This window comes from Haemorhous mexicanus, chromosome 30 (assembly GCF_027477595.1).
Source record: "Haemorhous mexicanus isolate bHaeMex1 chromosome 30, bHaeMex1.pri, whole genome shotgun sequence".
Taxonomy (NCBI): Eukaryota; Metazoa; Chordata; class Aves; order Passeriformes; family Fringillidae; genus Haemorhous; species Haemorhous mexicanus.
In genome coordinates, this window is record NC_082370.1 from 1,197,648 (window position 1) to 1,215,859 (window position 18,212).

General features: G+C 52.5%; 1 protein-coding gene across 1 annotated transcript; it reads left to right on the top strand.

Moving 5' to 3' along the window:
* Window positions 1-490: 490 nt before the first annotated feature.
* Window positions 491-15,841, top strand: STC1 (stanniocalcin 1). The gene is given in 6 exon segments (XM_059870612.1): window positions 491-524; window positions 527-620; window positions 652-971; window positions 3,587-3,729; window positions 5,571-5,782; window positions 11,888-15,841. Coding segments are annotated over 6 exon segments (1,074 nt in total). The 3' UTR covers window positions 12,159-15,841.
* Window positions 15,842-18,212: the final 2,371 nt, after the last annotated feature.

Here is an 18,212-nt window from a genome sequence, read left to right on the forward strand (position 1 = left end):
GGGGGTTAGGTGATTTTCTGGGGGAATGGCGCAGGTGAGGGGAGCTAGGGAGGGTGAGGCGAGGTTTGGGGCAGGGAGGGATTTGCATGTGCCTACGTGAGCGCAGGGCTGAGTCCCGGGGCTCGCACGTGCTGGGGCAGGAGGGAGGCACCGGCAGGGAAAGGTGAGAGCCGGGGCAGGAGCGAGGGATCCCTGCCAGCCCCCACCCCCACCCCCGAGCCCCTCAGAGCCGCCCCAGCCCCGGGATCCCTCTGGGACGGATGGGAGCAGCTTTTCCTCACGGGCAGGTGATTTTCTTTTGGGGTGGGGGCGCTTTAGGACGGCGCTGTCATTTCCTCGAGCTCCGTGATCCATAGGAAGCGTCCCCCCCATCCCCTCCCTTTCCCACCGCCCCTCCAAGGATGAACTTTTCGCTCATTGTTCTTTGGCAGGTACTTTTAATGGGCTGGAAAATATTCTTCCTGTGAAGTTGCAGTTTTGTGGGGCTTGAATGAGTCCAGTCCTCCCCTGGCTCTGCCCAGCGCCACCGATTGGCTCCGCAGCCCGGGGGGGACCGATAAGGGCGGCTATAAAACCCTCGCAGCTCCCGGTCCCCCAGCGAGCAGCAGCCAGAGGGGCCACCCGGATCCTCCGCACATCCCTGCGCTCATCCCCGGGCTCGCCAGGATCCTCCCTCCTTCCTGCCCTCCCTCCTGCGAGCGCGTATCCAGCTCCACATCTTTGCTCAAGCCGGAGTGGAAGAGGAGAGGAGCACACATCCAAAAAAAAAAAAAAAAAAAAAAAATCAACCACCAAAAAAAAAAAAAGAAAAAAAACCAACCCAACCCCACACTTAGCGGAAACTTGTCAAAGAATGCTCCTAAAGTCTGGTTTTCTCCTGCTGCTGCTGATCAGTGCATCCGCATCCTACGAAGCTGAGCAGAATGACTCGGTGAGCCCCAGGAAAGCGCGGGTGGCAGCGCAGAACTCAGGTAACGCCACGAGCCGGGCTCGGAGCCGCAGCCCCGGTGCCTTAAACTGTCTCACATTTCTCTGCTGCTGATTTTTCTCCTTCTTTTTCTTTTTTTCCCCTTATAAACTTACCGGCTGGCGGCACAAATGTTCCTTGCAGGGCTGGCAGGAGCTGCTGGTGCAGAGCCGGAGCAGGAATCTCCTGGCGGAGCCGGGAGCGCTGCGAGGATGCGATCCGGGCTCTCCCCTCCTCCCGCAGCTCCCCGAGGAGTTCCGCGCACTTTTGAGCATTTTGATTTTCCTGCTTGCATGCATCCCTCTCCCCTCCCCGGCGCAGCGCTGCTCTGGGGTTAAACCCTTGCTTTTTAGGAAGTTGATGGGATGCGCGGCTCTGGGACTGCCCCATTGTTCTGGAACATCTGCTCAAAGAGGGGCAGCCCGAGCCGCCGCTCGGAAGAAGGCACAGCCCAGAAAGTGTCCCCTGCTCGCCGCGATCGTCGCCAACCGATCGCTCTCGGGCAGCTGTAAAAATACATCGGTGACATTTGCCAAACTTGCTTCCACAATGAAGGGGAGAAAAAAAATTGCTTTGGCGAGCGAGCCCTGGATGTGAGGACTTTGCCGCTTAGATAACTTGGAGACATTGTCTGGAACAATGGGAATTAAAAATCCGCCTCTACTGTACCGCAAAGATATTAACGCTCCGATTCGGAGCTCATTAGCAGCTGCCTTATTTTAGATCCGCAAGGCTCTGCGGCGTTGGAGCGGGGTGTTTGCTCCATTTGCTTTTGTATTTGGTTGCTATGGAAACGTGGGGTCTCCCTCTCGCACGGTGCCTGAAACAATCAGAGCTCCGCGCACCCGGAGTCTGCTGCGAGCGAAGTTCTAATTGGAACCTGTGGAAAGCTAATTATGGGGCTGGCTCGTGCTGCGGGAGGTTATGAACCGGGGAGGGGATGAATTACCAAATATTCCTCCCTTCAGGCACGTCAGCAGGAGCGCGGAACGGCGAGGGGTTAATTGGGGGAATTTTTTTAATATTATTTCTTCTTTATTGTTTTTGGATATTTTTTTCCGGAAAAATCCCGGTTATAAAGAATTCTCTTTAGGGTGGAACTCAGATGTAGTAAGGTGTGTTCTCTCGCAACAAAGGCTCACTTTTCCCACACCTCGGGGCTGGAGGGACCCTGGCTGGGCATTTCTTCCCCAAGAATGTCTGGTAACATGAGCTGCAGAGGCGATGAACGTGCCTTGCCCGGGCGCGGGAGGGGACAGATGTTGGGCTCGCCCAGAAAGGTTAATCCCGGCTAATTCCAGGGCAATCATGTGGCAATTCTGCTGATTCATTGTTAAAATGCACTGGATCTGCTCTGAGAAAGCCGGGATGACACGGATACCCTCGTGCTCAGCCGCACCGCTGCCCCCGGCGTTTAATCGTCCCGGAGCGGCGTTACCTGAACTTTCTCTGCCCAAATTTCCCTTCCCCTCCCGAATCTTCAGCAAAATGACCTTTTTTGGCTGCGCCTGCGAGCTCCCGGGGCAGCTTTAGCACCGAGCTGCCGGATCGAGTCCTTCTGGGCGCTGAGAATTGACTCTCGAGCTCAAAGCTTCTTTCTAGGCAATTCAGGCGTTTTAGGAAAGCGCCAATGCCTCCCGACGAGTGCAATTTCCAATTTGCTGGCATTTGCCGGCGCTTCCATCTCATTTTCCAGCGGTTTTGTGAGCCAAAGCTGCTCCCCCAGGAAGAGACCTCAGCACCCAGAGTTTTCCATGGCCCATCCTCATCCCTGCTCCTTCTTCAGAGGGACTTGGGATGAAGGTGCAAATGCCTGGAGAGAGAATTGGGTTGGGATGGACATTTGGGTCCCCATCTCAGCGAGGAGTGTGAGGTGCTGCCTCTTTTAATCCGTGTGTGACCCTGGAGGGCTTTGGTAGCTGGAACTTCTGTTCTTTGGGGTGCTGGTCGTGTGTTCAGAGAATCCTGGAATCATAGAATCCAGGAATTGCAGAATCATGGAATCGTAGAATCATAGATTTATAGAATTATGGAATCCTGGAATGGTTTGTGTTGGAAAGGGACCTTAGAGCTCATTCCATCCCCTGCCATGGGCAGGGACACATTCCACTTTCCCAGGGTGCTCCAACCTAGCCCGGGACACTTCCAGGGATGAGGAATCCACATCCTCTCTGGGCACCCTGTCCCAGGGCCTCACTGCCCTCCAAGGAAGGATTTTGTCCCTAATACCTGACCTAAATCTCTCCTCTTTTAGCTTAAAACCAATCCCAGCCGTTCTAGCAGTGTGCATATAAAAAGTCGCTCTCTCACTTTTTTATAATCTGCTTTTCTGCACCAGGAGGGGCTCTGAGCTCTGAGGTCCCTCTCTCACTTTTTTATAATCTGCTTTTCTGCACCACGAGGGGCTCTGAGGTCTCACTGGAGCCTTCTCTTCTCCAGGAGGAGCCTTCTCTTCTCCAGCTGCTCCATCTCTTCTCCCAGGCAGATTTTGGGGTATCAGAGAAGCTCTGAGCCTGGCCAGGGGCTGGGCAGGATTTGGCCGAGGGCTGGGCAGGGTTTGGCCGCGGTGCTGGGCTCGCTCTCGGTGTGCTGATGTTCCTGTGCCTCTCTCTCCCGCAGCCGAGGTGGTTCGGTGCCTGAACAGTGCCCTCCAGGTGGGCTGCGGAGCCTTCGCCTGCCTGGAGAACTCCACGTGCGACACGGACGGGATGTACGACATCTGCAAATCCTTCCTCTACAGCGCTGCTAAATTCGACACTCAGGTACGGCCCGGGCGCAGAGGGCACGGGAATAAAACCCGGCCGGGAATCAAACGGGCCGAGAATGAATCAAGCCCGGCCAGAATCAAACCCGGCCAAGAATAAATCCCGGCCGAAAATAAAACCCGGCCGAGAATAAACGGGAGCCGCCTCTTCATGCCCCGGACAAGTCCTGCGGGCTTTAAAGCACGTGCTAAGAGCTCCGCTCAATGCCTGCCTTAATTTAAGCTGTGCTTTGGGCAGGATTAACCCTCCCCTCCCTGCAGCCCTTCCTGCTGCTCCTCTCAGCCCCCATTTTTGGCTCCAAGCGCGTCCTCCAGGGCTCTTTTTCCACCCGCTCCCTGCTCCGGGTGAGGACTTGGCACGGAGGGTTCCGTGGGGTGGAGAGCAAGGTTTCCTCTCCAGGAGGAAATAGAAATGTTCTTCTAACAAAATAAATCTCCTGACTGTGTGACCTGGCACAGGGTTGGGCTTTGACTTGGAAGGGTCTGGGACTGCACGGCCAGATTTGGGCTGCGGGGAGAATAAACGGGACAATATTGGAGGGCTGTGCTCTGCCAAAATCCTTTTCCCTCTGTCTTTCCTCCCAAAATTCACACAGCCCCTGGCTCCTGCTCCGAAGAACGGATTTAAAAGCTCATAAAGGCCCTTGAGGTCTGAACCAGGAGTGTTAAACTGCTGGCATTAAATTGGTGTTAAACAGATCTGTGGGGCAGAGCTGCTCCATCTCTGCTCCTGGCACTTCCAGGCCGAAGATTCCCACTGCCTCAATCCTTTGGGAATGGGAGTTCAGAGCATCCCAACTGCTGACAGGGACAAGTCTGCAGTAATTGGGAGCATTCAAATCCCATTCCCTGCCGTGTCTGTAATTGCAGGAGGGTAATTAGCACAGCCAGGCCTGGTGGAGTACCCACAACACTTCGCCTTCCTTTGGAGTCTGTTGAAAACAAGTTAGAAACTGTTGTAAAATAGTTGATAGATCATTGAGCACGTGCTGTTAGTTTGGTAATTTTATTGTAAAAGGGGCTAAAAGGGTCGCTGTAAGAAATCCAGTGCTCAAGGTACCATAACCCACCTCAGTGAAGTGCACCAGAGCCAGCCTGGACAGAGCTGTCAGGGCCAATCAAACACCTTAAACGTTCATGCAGAGGAAGGATCCAAACAGAAACCAATCCAAAGGGACAAAAAACAGGATAAAAAGGGGCTCCTGACCCCCTGAATGGTGCTGCTCCACCTGGGCCATTGAGGCCATTGCTGCTGAGCAGCCCCAGCACCAGCTCTGCAGCATCCTTGACGGGAACGCTCCTGCCCCATTCCCTGCCCCATCCCCATTCCCATCCCCATTCCCATTCCCCTTCTCATCCCCATTCCCATTCCCCTTCTCATTCCCATTCCCATTCCCCTTCTCATTCCCATCCCCATTCCCTGCCTCATTACCAGCCCCATCCCCTTTTCATTCCCCTTCTCATTCCCATCCCCATCGCCATTCCCATCCCCATCACCATTGCCATTCCCACTCCCATTCCCATTCCCATTCCCATTCCCATTCCCATTCCCATTCCCATTCCCATTCCCATTCCCCTTCTCATTCCCATCCCCATCGCCATTCCCTGCCCCATTCCCAGCCCCATCCCCATTCCCATTCCCTGCCCCATTCCCTGCCCCAGCCCCATCCCCATCCCCATTCCCTGCTCCATTCCCAGCCCCATTCCCGCTGCCCCCCTTGCTTTGGGCCCTTCTCTTTCCACGATCAAAGCCGAGATCCCTGTGGCACCGGGAGCCTGCTCTGGCTGTTATCGGATTCCCCGGCACTCCGCTGAAGGCGCCTTTCCTCCCATGTGCAGGGAAAAGCTTTCGTGAAGGAGAGCCTGAAGTGCATCGCCAACGGGGTGACATCCAAGGTGTTCCTGGCCATCCGCAGGTGCTCCACGTTCCAGAGGATGATCTCCGAGGTGCAGGAGGAGTGCTACAGCAAGCTGGACCTGTGCGGCATCGCCCGCCGCAACCCCGAGGCCATCACCGAGGTGGTGCAGCTCCCAAACCACTTCTCCAACCGGTAGGGAACGGGAACGCCCGGCATCGGGAGGGGCAGGAACCACAGGGGAGGGGGGGATAAACCTGGGCAGCTCCTGGGACATCCCAGCCCAGGAAAGCTCCCTGCCCCTGCACACCCTGCTCGGCTTGGGCAGCATTCTCCCTGCTCTTCTTGGGAAATACTTTTATCTCCCTTTTTGGGAAAATTCCTTTGTTTCCCTTTTTGGGAAAACGTCTTTATTTCCCTCTTTGGGAAAATTCATTTATTTTCCATTTTGGGAAATACATATAATTCCCTTTTTGGGAAATACATTTATTTCCCTTTTTGGAAAAAGACACTTGATTTTCATTTTGAGAAATACACGTTTCCCTTTCTGGGCAAATACATTTATTTCTCCTTTTGGGAAATACATTTAAAAGCATTTCCAGAGGAGAATCATAAAATTATTCAGAGTCACTTACTCCAAAGCCTGGAGTTTGTTTAAATGTTGTTTTTTTTTTTTTTTTTGTTTGGGTGCACTATAACGCTCAATGATCCCAACCAGGCTGATTAATTTGGATTTCTGGCACATTGAGCTGCTCAGGGAATCATGGAATGGTTTGGGTGGGAAGGGACCTTCAACCCCATCTCATCCCACCCCTCCAAGGACAGGGACACCTTCCCCGTCCCAGGTTGCTCCAGCCTGGCCTTGCCCATCCATTGCCATCACTCCCTTCTCCAGACGACTGTGGGACCCCCTGAGCAGCTCCAGCCACAAGCTCTTCCCACGGTGGCACACGTCCCTCTCCTGCTTTGGGGTCTGTGGGCAGCTTGGAGCTCATTCTGCACCGTGGTGCCAGCTCCTGCTGACTGAACCATGCAGAGTTTGGTAAATCCCAACTTGACCGTGCTCACAGCCATCCCCTTCCTGGGGCTCACATGGCACCTGGGAAATGAACCCTGGTCCTCCAGAGCCCTTGTCCTCCAGAGCCCTGGTCCTCCAGAGCCCTTGTGCTCCAGAGCCCTTGTCCTCCAGAATCCTTGTCCTCCAGAGCCCTCATCCTCCAGAGCCCTCGTCCTCCAGAGCCCTTGTGCTCCAGAACCCTTGTCCTCCAGAGCCCTCGTCCTCCAGAGCCCTTGTGGTCCAGAGCCCTTGTCCTCCAGAACTCTTGTCCTGCAGAACCCTTGTCCTCCAGAATCCTTGTCCTCCAGAACTCTTGTCCTCCAGAGCCGTTGTCCTCCAGAGCCCTAGTCCTCCAGAACCCTTGTCCTCCAGAGCCCTAGTCCTCCAGAGCCCTCGTCCTCCAGAGCCCTAGTCCTCCAGAACCCTTGTCCTCCAGAACTCTTGTCCTCCAGAGCCCTCGTCCTCCAGAGCCCTAGTCCTCCAGAATTCTTGTCCTGCAGAACCCTTGTCCTCCAGAACTCTTGTCCTGCAGAACTCTTGTCCTGCAGAACCCTTGTCCTCCAGAATCCTTGTCCTCCAGAGCCCTGGTCCTCCAGAACTCTTGTGCTCCAGAACCCTTGTCCTCCAGAACCCTTGTCCTCCAGAGCCCTTGTCCTCCAGAGCCCTTGTCCTCCAGGTCACCTTACTGCTCCAAAAGCCAGGAGAATGAACGGAGCTGTTGCAGTTTGTTTGGGGTCCCTGGGGAGCCCCCTAAGCTGTGTGTTCACTGGTAGCAGCAGGCAGGCAAGGAGACCCCACACGGCTTCTGGGGGTGCTAATTAGATGAGGGATGGGGGTCCCACTCCCAGGAGCAGCGTGGTTTCTGAGGGAGAAAGGGGGAAGAGGGAGAGAGGGAGAGCCCAGGAGAGAAGGGCCAAGAGAGATTCTGTGGTCTCCTCCCAGAGCTTAACAGGGAGATTCAAAGTGGTGCAGAATCTGATTTGGGCCAATGGGAGTACAGATCCGTGATACTGCAGGGGAGGATCAGGCTTGGGATAATGAGGGGTGAGACAGAGCACACCACTTAACTCACATGGAACACCACAATTCACCCTTCTTTTGTTAGAAAGAAAAGATTAAGAGCAATAGGTGCCAGGAGAGCCTCTGTGGTCTCCCTGGCCCGGCTCAACAGGCAGATTCAAAGTGGGCATGGAATAAACCTTGGGACAATGGGCCAATGGGAGTACAGATCCGTGATACTGCAGGGGAGGATTAGGCTTGGGATAAACCCTTCATTTTCCAGGGGTGAGACAGAGCACACCATTTAACTCACATGGAACACCACAATTCACCCTTCTTTTGTTAGAAAGAAAAGATTAGGAGCAATAAGTGCCAGGAGAGCCTCTGTGGTCTCCCTGGCACAGCTTAACAGGGAGATTCAAAGTGGTGCAGAATCAGATTTGGGCCAATGGGAGTACAGATCCGTGATACTGCAGGGGAGGATCAGGTTTGGGATAAACCCTTCATTTTCCGGGGGTGAGACAGAGCACACCATTTAACCATTTAACAACATTTAATGGTTAACAGCATTAACCATTTAAGCATGGAGCCAGCACCCCGATCCTGTACAGCCCCCCTGTGCCAACCCCGTGCTCCTCGTCTCTGATGTCCTGGTTTGAAAAGGAAGGGAGGTTTTTCTGGAGTTTGTGGTCAAATCAATCAGTGCTGAAATCTGAATATTGAGGAGATGGATGCACCTCTGAGAACACAGGGGGTTAAAAGCAGAGCACTCCCAGGGGAACTTTCTCTTGGTTCCGGAGGGATGAAGGGGTCAGACCTCGGCTTTGCTCTGCTTCTGGTCCCATCTCACAGCAGACACCAGGGAGAATGGATTGTCATGGGGGCACTGGCATTGTGCCAGCATCAAACCTGGGCACAGCCTGGGGCTCTCACTGCTCTGCTTTGGGGCTGTCCCCTGTCCCTGCCGGGACAGCAGTGTCACACCTGGCACCTTCCCCTGAGCAGGACTGCCCTGTCCCCTGTACCCTGTCCCCTGTTCCTGCAGGGACAGCAGTGTCACTCTGCTCCCTGTCCCTGAGCAGGACTGTCCTGTCCCCTGTCCCCATCCCTGCAGGGACAGCAGTGTCACTCTGCTGCCTGGCACCCTCCCCTGAGCAGGACTGCCCTGTCCCCTGTCCCCTGTCCCTGTAGGGACAGCAGTGTCACTCTGTTGCCTGTCCCTGAGCAGGACTGCCCTGTCCCCGTCCTCCAAGGACAAGGGACACAGGGAGCTCCAGGGCTGCTGCAGTCACGCTGCAGGGCAGGGATTTCTTGCTCCCAGTCCTGGAACAATCAGTGCTGAGTCTTGTGACTGGGATAAAAGGGACCTTTTGGAGCTGTTGGAGTCAATAACTCTGGGATTGGAGTGCAAACAGAGCTCTGAGTCCTGCTGGCCGTGGCCTCAGCTCCTCTGGGATGGCCTTGGCTGGACCCAGGAGCATCCCAAGCCTCCAGACCTGCCCCAGGACAGGTCAGCAGGTGATTAATTCATTTTGTGTTGCATCAACCAGCAGAAATTGATTCAGAGAATCCCAGGATATCCAGAGCCAGAAGGGACCCACCAGGATCACGGAGATCCAGTTCCTATTGCAGAAAACTCTCTTGTAGATGGGGATATTTTTTCTTGTCTATTCAGAAAATGGCAAAATTGAGAAGGCAAAATTATACTGGGGGGACTGAAAATGAAACAAGCAAATTTGGGGGGGAATTGGAACCCTTGAAAAAGGATTTCTGGAAGACTGGGAGAGGAGCAGGCAGCTCCATGGAGGTTAAACTGATGGGCTGTGGAGCTCAGCAGCCTTTGGAAGGGGACATGGGGACACTTGGGCAGGCCTGGCCACCTCCTGCGAGAGGACCAAGCCCTGGAGCCTCTCCCGAGGCACAGCAGCTCCTCCCCCAGCCCAGCAGAGGATATTGTGACACACAGAGGAACAAAAGCAGCAGGATTTCCCAGCTCCGAGGTGAGGCTGAGGGCTCCCGGAGCATCCTGCTTTCCCAGCCCCGGGATCAGAATGTGCCACTTGGCCCGGCCCCAGGGGAAGTCCTTAAAGGTCATTGCATCTTCCTGCCATCTCATCTCGGGGAAATCTCAGCTCACAGCCCCGCTCTGAGGGCTCTGGGAAGGTGTCCCAGCGTGGAAGGCACGGCGCTGGATGGGACCTGTGTCTGGCCCTGCTTTAAGCGGGGTCTGTGGCTGGCTCAGCTCTGCTCATCTCCGCTTCAGACCTCGCTCCCAGCCCTGCTGAGCCAGGCTCAGAGCGAGCCAGAGCCTGGTCCTTTTGTGCAGCTCAGGCTTTGACCTCACCTGACCTCCCCTGGCTGCTCCAAAGGCCGGGGCTGAGAGTTGGGAAAGGACTTTGAATGGGAACTCTCATTTCCCTCTTCCTTCCCCTCCTCCACCTGCAGGCTGTTCTCCCCTCTGCTCCTGTGGAAAAATGTCACCGTGACCTTAAAGTGCTTAAAATAATTCCCCGAGGTCCTTTCAGGCAGAAATCCCAGCGAGTGTGGGACTGCTGCCCTTTTTCCCTACTTTGTCTCCCTGGGAAGATGTTCCCTGGCACAGGGGGGTGCCAGGTGCTGTCCCAGCCCTGCTCCTGGGGGAGCATTCCTTGGGGGAATTCTCAGCAGGGCTGGGAGTGCAGGGCAGCACCCCTGTGCTGTCAGCATCCGAGTCAGGCCTGGGCAAAAAGTGACCTGGACTCCCAAGGCACTCACAGAGAGAAAATTCAATTTATTGAGAAACCCGTTGCTTTTTATAGCCTAGTTCACTACAGGTGGACCTGATTGGTCCTTTAATTAAAACACCGTCACCATTGGCTAATTAACAACTTATAAACCATTTATAACAATCTTATGATTGTTATACACCCATTTATAAACAATTGTATGAGATGTTAGAGAAACAACACCTGCAGGTTGTTTTTATCACCAGGTCCCCAACACTTTTTATCTCCAGCTCCCCAACATTTTTATCTCCAGCTCCCCAACACTTTTTATCTCCAGCTCCCCAAAGCTTCCCAGGCCAATGCTGGGAAAACTCACCAAGCTTCTGTCTCTCTCAGGAGCTGCCACCACACCTGGCTGCTCCTTGGACAAGAAGTTTGTGCCCAGGGCTGCTGGGAGGGGAAATGCAGCTGGAGAGGAGGCAGGGGAACAGGGGGAGCCTCGCTCGGCATTCCGTGCATGGTGGGCTGGGAGTGAGCACGGATTGTCCCACGGAGCTGTCCCCAGGGAACGCAGGGGTCTGCCAGGCTTGGGCTGGGCTGCTTCTCCCCCTGGCCCTTGAAAGAGAAAGGGACAAGAGGGACAAAGGGAATGGAAGTGACAGTGGATTGTGGGTGCTAAAGGTCCATCCCCAGGGGTCTGCCGGGCTTGGGCTGGGCTGCTTCTCCCCCTTCTGGTCCTTGTAAGGGCTGTGCAGGGTAAGGGACAAGAGGGACAAAGGGGATGGTGCCCCAGGGATGGATCAGTCGTGGCTCTGCCTCAGAGCAGAGGCCAGGCTGGGATCCCGGCAGGATCTGCTGTTGCCGACATCAATTATTTTCCTTCCCAAAGCTCCAGGAACTCGGTGTTTAGCAGAGAGCAAATCACACCCTTTAACCCATTCCTAATCTCTCAGCTCCTTGTTTTACCTTCCCAATCCACCAGGATCACTCCAAACCCACCGTGCTCACCCCTCACCTCCCAGAGCTGGGGCAGCTGCTGGTTTAGGGCAATTAAATCAGAATTTTGGCCATGGTGTTCCTTCTCTGTGCCAGGGGCACAGCACCTCCATGCCCAGGGTGTGGAGTGGAGGCTCTGGGAGCCCCCAGCCTCACCTTGGAGCTGGAAAATCCTGCTGCTTTTGTTCCTCTGCGTGTCACAACATCCTCTGCTGGGCTGGGGGAGGAGCTGCTGTGCCTCGGGAGGGGCTCCAGGGCTTGGTCAGCCCTGCCCAAGTGTCCCCATGTCCCCCTCTGAGGGCTGCTGAGCTCTGTAGTCCATCAGTTTAACCTCCACAGAGCTGCCTGCTCCTCTCCCAGTTTGGGTGCAGCGACAACAAGGTTGGACTTGACCTTGCGAGGCCTTTCCCAACCTTAAAAATTCCACCAGAACGCCGTCAGAAATCAATTCCCAACACGCTCTGGCTGAGCTCAAAACCCTGGTCTTGCACTTTTGTCAGCTGCTGGGTGAGCCCGTGGGCTAACCAGGTCCCTCTGCTGCAGGTATTACAACAAGCTGGTGAGGAGCCTGCTGGAGTGCGACGAGGACACGGTGAGCACCATCAAGGAGAGCCTGATGGAGAAGCTGGGGCCCAACATGGCCAGCCTGTTCCACCTGCTGCAGAGCGACCACTGCGCCCAGGGCCACCCCCGCGCCGAGCTGCTGCGCAGGAGGCTCTCGGAGCCCCAGAAGCTGAAGCTGCTCCTCAGGAACCTGCGAGGTGAGGGCTCCACGCCCGCCCACGCCAAGCGCGGCTCCGCCGAGCGCGCCTGAGCGGGCGGGGCGGGCCGAGCACGACCAAAGCTGAGGGCTCTGCTCTAGGAGTGCTGCACCCAAAGCCACTGGACTGTCGGTGTTTTAACCCCCAGGAGCTGGGTTTAGTTCCTTAGGGCTCGTTTAGTTAGTTCATCTTCTCTGTTCCTCTCCAACAACACTCCTGCATGGGTCTGTGTTCGGTGTCGCGGCTTTCCCGCCAGCCAGACGGCTCTGTCTCTTCTCTTCCCCTCAAAAAAATCTGTTATCCCCAAAAATCTTAGTCTTTAGTAGATCCCTACAGTGGTTGGGCCTTCAGGCACCAAACTCCCAACGTTTGGAGGCTGAGTTTTGTCCCAAACTGTTGTGCTGACAGCACCCGGGCCTGGAGGTTCAGCACCGAGGGGAGGAGCTGGTCCTCTCCTGCAGGTGACGAAAGATGCACTAAAAACTTCCACACACCCCAAAACACCCGTGGGATTCACGTCATGAATCCATGCTGGCCATGGACGAACATGGATGTCACCTTCCTGGTCCTGCAGTGTCACCCTCAGTCCTAATCCTTCCAGCAGAGTGCTGTGAACACGTTTAAGTCAGGATTTACCAAACTTGCTGCATGGTTTAGTCACCAGGAGCTGGTGCAAAATGAGCTCAAAGCACCCCACAAAGCCCAAAGCAGGAGAGGGACGTGTTCCACCATGGAAAGAGGCTGTGGCTGGAGCTGGTCAGGAGGTCCCATAATTGTGTGTTGTATTTCAAAGCTCACATCTCTGTACTGTATTTAACTGCCTGAAGCTTTAAACCAAGCCTAACAGAAACAAAGCCTGTCTTAAGATTAGAGTATTAAAGGCCTTGCTCTAACTGTGGTATAAATAGTGCTAAAATCTGTCTGTACTGTACATAAACTCCACCAGAGCCTGCTTCAAAGGAGCAGGACAGAATAACTTTATTGCCTAAACTGAGTTTTGTAAGTCAGTTCTTTCATCATCATCATCATTATTATTATTATTATTATTATTGCTTTTTTTTTCCTGGAAGCAGCACCTCTGTCATAGTCAGGAGTTCACATTCCACTCAGTGGACTTTTAAGAAAGGAAGAGGGGAAAGGTTTAGGATGGGAATTGCAGGACCAGGAACAGCCTTTCAGAGCTGAAATTGAGGCAAAATCCATAGAAACCCAAGCTCAGGCTGGTCAGTCCTGTCCCCACAGGGCTGCCAGGAAATGCACTTAGAGCCAGGGCAGAGCTGCTGGAAATTTTGGAATTGTCAGATCCTTTGGGAATCTCACGGGGCAAAATTCCCACCAGGATTTCTGGGCAGAGGCAGGGAAAATCCGTCATTCTCTCAAGCTGCAGCAGGAAAGCTGAGGACACAATGAACCCTCTGGGAGCTGCCTTTCCTCCACCCTCCTCCTCCTCCTCAGCGGGCTCTGGGAAGAGGAGCAGAGCTGGAGACCCCAAAGCTGCTCCCCAGCACAGCCAGGCCCTGGTGAGCCCAAAAATGCCCTTTGTGCTGTGGGACCCACCCAAAAATGCCCTTTGTGCTGTGGGACCCACCCAAAAATGCCCTTTGTGTTGTGGGATCCACCCAAAAATGCCCTTTGTGCTGTGGGACCCACCCAAAAATGCCCTTTGTGCTGTGGGATCCACCAAATGCCATTCATGGTGGGGATCCACCAAATGCTCTTTGTGGTGTGGGATCCACCCAAAAATGCCCTTTATGGTGTGGGACCCACCAAATGTTCTTTGTGCTGTGGGATCCACCACATTCCCTTCATGGTGTGGGACCCACCCAGTGCCCTTTGTGGTGTGGGATCCACCAAATTCCCTTTGTGCTGTGGGACCCACCAAATGCTCTTTGTGCTGTGGGATCCACCCAATGCTCTTTGTGGTGTGGGACCGACCAAATTCTCCTCGTGGTGTGGGACCCACCAAATTCCCCTCGTGGTGTGGGACCCACCAAATTTCCTTCATGGTGTGGGACCCACCAAATTTCCTTCACGGTGTGGGATCCACCCAACGCCCTCAGTGCTGTGGGATCCACCAGGCCAACCCCAAACCCACGCCTTGAAGTCCCTGCAGCGTGGGAGACTCTGCCTCGGAGCGTTGGAGAGCCGATCAAGGAGGGATCTCTTTTTCTTATGGAAACCTGAAGCAATATTATTTTAATTTTTTTTTGTGTTGTTTGGGAAACCACAAAGCCTTTAAACCAGAACTTGCTGCTACAATATCAAAACCAGATGCAGTGGCAGCGTTTCAGATGTCGCTGTCTTCACGAAACGTAGAAGTGCTGGCAGAGAATTGGAAGCAGCAAAAAAAATATTGCTGACATTGGTGGAGGGTCAGAATTTGTAATTTTTTTTGGGATACTCCAAACAGAGCCGTGCAGGGCAAGGAAGATGCAAAGTTGCTCCTTCCTGAATCAGGCAGGGATGGAGAGGCCGACACAAAGAAGCTCTGAGAGGTGAAAAGCAAAAACTTCTGGAATATCCTGACCCTAAAATTGGGATTATAATTAGGAATTGATCCCAGGAGCCCATCCCTGACTTCCCATCCAGCAGCTGTTGGGGGCCAGGGAATTCTGCTGGGCTTTGTGCCTCCAGTCCATGATTTTATTTGGGAATTGGGCACAAAAAGTCTTTCCCTGCCTCGGGGCAGTGGTCCAGCCCCACCTGGGAGTGCTCCAGAGCTCCCACTGTGGGATCCCAAAGCTCCCAGGAGCTTTCCATGGACACCGGGGCAGGGACATTCCTCATGGAAAGTGGCTTCTCCACCCACCCATTTCTCTGTGACCCCAGAAGGTGCCCAGAGCAGGTTTGGGGCTGGGGAGGAGCCCTGGGCCTCCCAGTCCCATCTTTTTTTGGGGTGCCATCATGAAATTTCCCTTTCCAGCAGCGATTCCAACTTTGTCTCCTGCATGAGGGTGGGAAGAGGAGCGGGGAGATGATTGCCCCTGGTGGGGTTTGCTGTGGTGGCCCAGGGATCACCCCTGGAAACACCCCCGGGAGCTCCCCCTGTCCCAAGGAGCCACAGTTCCCAGTGTTTGAGCTGCTCTGAGGCCGCTTTGGTCCCTGTGCTGGAGCAGGGAGGGATTTGGGATCCCTCACCCGAGCTGGGCACTCCCAGCTCTCCCCACTCTGCCGAGGGGCTTTGGGAGCTCTGCCCATCCCTCGGGAATGGGGGAAAGGTTTGGATTTGGGTGGGAGAGATCCCCACCACCAGGTCCAGCAATTTCACCCCAGAGTTGATCTCTGCTTCGTGGTTTTGGTCTCACAAAAGGATTTTTCTTCTCTCGGGGCGGGGAGGGGCTTCTCTGGGAAGGTTTGCATGAGTCTCGTGGTTTGTTTGCACTTTAGACGTTTTTGTGCCATTGAAATTTGCATTCTTTGTATTTATAATTTAAAGAGACCTAGAAAAGGGAAAAGGGAGAGAGTTTGGGGGTTTTGGGGGGGTTCTGGGTTTTGGGTTTTTTTTGCTGAGTACTGGAATAAACAGTGAGCATATCTGGTATATGTCCTTATTTATTGTTTCCATGACATTTGTAAAGCTCCGTGTGTTCATATAAAGGTTATTTGAAACATATCATAGCGAGGAGAGAGAGGCAAGTTATTTTCTTTGCTTATTTTTATAATTAAAGATGCATAATGTAATGAGGCCTACGTTGGATTTTCTTCTGCAATGAAATAAAAACTCAAATTTAAAGGGTTTTGGTGTCCGAGTCTTTATTGGGCTGTTGATCGCAGCAGGATAAAAATTTTTAATGTCTAAAATAAATTTTAAAAATAATTTATAATTATTTTATGCATTTAAAACTAAATATAAATATAACATAAATTTAATATCATTTAAAATAAATTTATTTAATTTTTTTTCCTTGGATTGAGCATCAGAACTGGGCTGTCTCCTCTGGCTGTTTATGGCCTGGCGTGGAAATTGCATTTTTTTCAGCCAACTTATTAAGGCAGAAGTACTTTTTAATGAATGCAGCTGCAACCCCCCTGCAGGGAAATAAAACACCTGGAAGCTGGAATTCCATGTGCATTTTATCCAGTCAGGAAATCTCAGATTTCCACTGGAAGATCAAAATACATTTAATAATCAGCAGAGGGCAAGTGGGATCTTAATTCCAACTCTGCTCCAAAAGTTGCTGCAAAGTTTAAAAAATCATTTTCCCATTGCATGAGAGTGTAAGAATAAATATTGGGAATAGAAGAGGATTATTAAAGGATTTCTCTTCCTAAAATCATGGAAAGGTTTGGATTGGAAGGACCTTAAAGCTGAACTCATGCCACTCCCTGCACTATTAGTGTTGCTGCAGCATTATTATTATTATTATTATTATTATTATTATTATTATTATTATTATTATACTAATTATCGTTATTATCATTGCATAATCATTCATAAAATTAAATTAATAAGGTGACTAAAATAAGTGCTTTAAATAAATTAATTTTTCATAATTAATATTTATATATTAATATTATAGTTATAGGCACCATTGGAAATTCCCTCAGACTCTTCCACTTGCAGTCCCAACCTCGTCAATATTCCAGAATTATGATGAGTTTTTAAGATTTGGGAATAAAATTTAGGTCAGTGCTGGTGATGGAGGGAGCTGAATTCCCAAAAAAAAGGGAAATTTTTCTGTGGTGGAAAAACGGGGAGGAAAATCATCCTGGAAAAGGAAATTTTGGCTCGGTGATGAAGAAAATTGTGCTAGAAAAGGGAATTTACACTGGATAATGAAGAAAAGCTCCCTGGAAAAGGCTTGGTGACAAAGAAAAAAGCCCTGGAAAAGGAAATCTGGGCTCAGTGGTGACGGAGAGCTCGGGAAGCATTAAAATCCTGGTTGATTTTCCCCTGGAAAAACCCCAGGAATTTGATTTGGCCAGGATCCAAAGGATTGACTGGATGTTCTTTTCTTGTCCATGGGGGTTTCTGCAGTTTTGTGATGAAACAAAGGGAAAACCAATTCAGATTTTCCCAGTCCTCACCCTTCCTGCCAGCTTTGGGAGGGAGGCTGGTGTGGGATCCCTGGCACTTCCAAAGGGCTGGGAATGAAATTCGGGACCAGACTTCCCTTCCTGCCTCCCAGGAACTGAGAAAAACAGAAAAGCAGGGGAAAAGAAACTCCCACAGAAGTGAAGGACAAGAAAAACTCCCACAGAAGTGAAGGACAAGAAAAACTGCCACAGACATGAGGGATATTGTCTTTGCTGCCGTGATTCAGCCATTCCGAGCGGGAATACGGAAGGAGTTCAAAAAATAAAAGGAGTGGAGTTGTTAAAAATAGAAATCAAAGCTCGAATCGCCTGGATCCAGAGGTGATTCCCATTGGGAGAGCTCGGATGGGTGAGGAGCAGAGGAAAAGGCAGGAGAAATGCAGAGGGGTGAAGATTTGGCCAGGGAATTCTCAGGACCCTGAGATTTGGATGTATTTTCATCAATTTCAGTGGAAAGCAGCGGCCAAAAATTAATCTGAGGGACTGAGAGGGTGACGGGGCTGGAAATCCCTGAAAACCTGGGAGCCATGGAATGGTTGGGTTAGGTTGGGTTGGGTTGGGTGGGACCAGATCTTCCAAGCCATGGGCTGGTGGAGCTGGGAATCCCTGAGAACCATGGAGCCATGGAATGGGTTGGGTTGAGTTGAGTTGGACAGGACCAGATCCTCCACCCCATGGGATGGTGGGGCTGGAAATCCTAGAAAACCATGGAGCCATGGAACGGTTGGATTGGGTTGAGTGGATTGGATTGGATTGGATTGGATTGGATTGGATTGGATTGGATTGGATTGGATTGGGAAGGACCAGATCCTCCAGATCCTCCAACCCATGGGACAATGGGGTTGGGAATCCCTGAAAACCATGGAGCCATGGAATGGCTTGGGTTGGGTTGGGTTGAATGGGACCCGATATTCCAACCCATGGGGTGGTGGGGCTGGGAATCCCTGAGAACCACGGAGCCACGGAATGGATTGGGTTGGACCATATCTTCCAACCCATGGGATGGTGGGGCTGGAAATCCTGGGAAACCGTGGGGTGATGGAATGGGTTGAGTTGAGTTGGAAAGGACC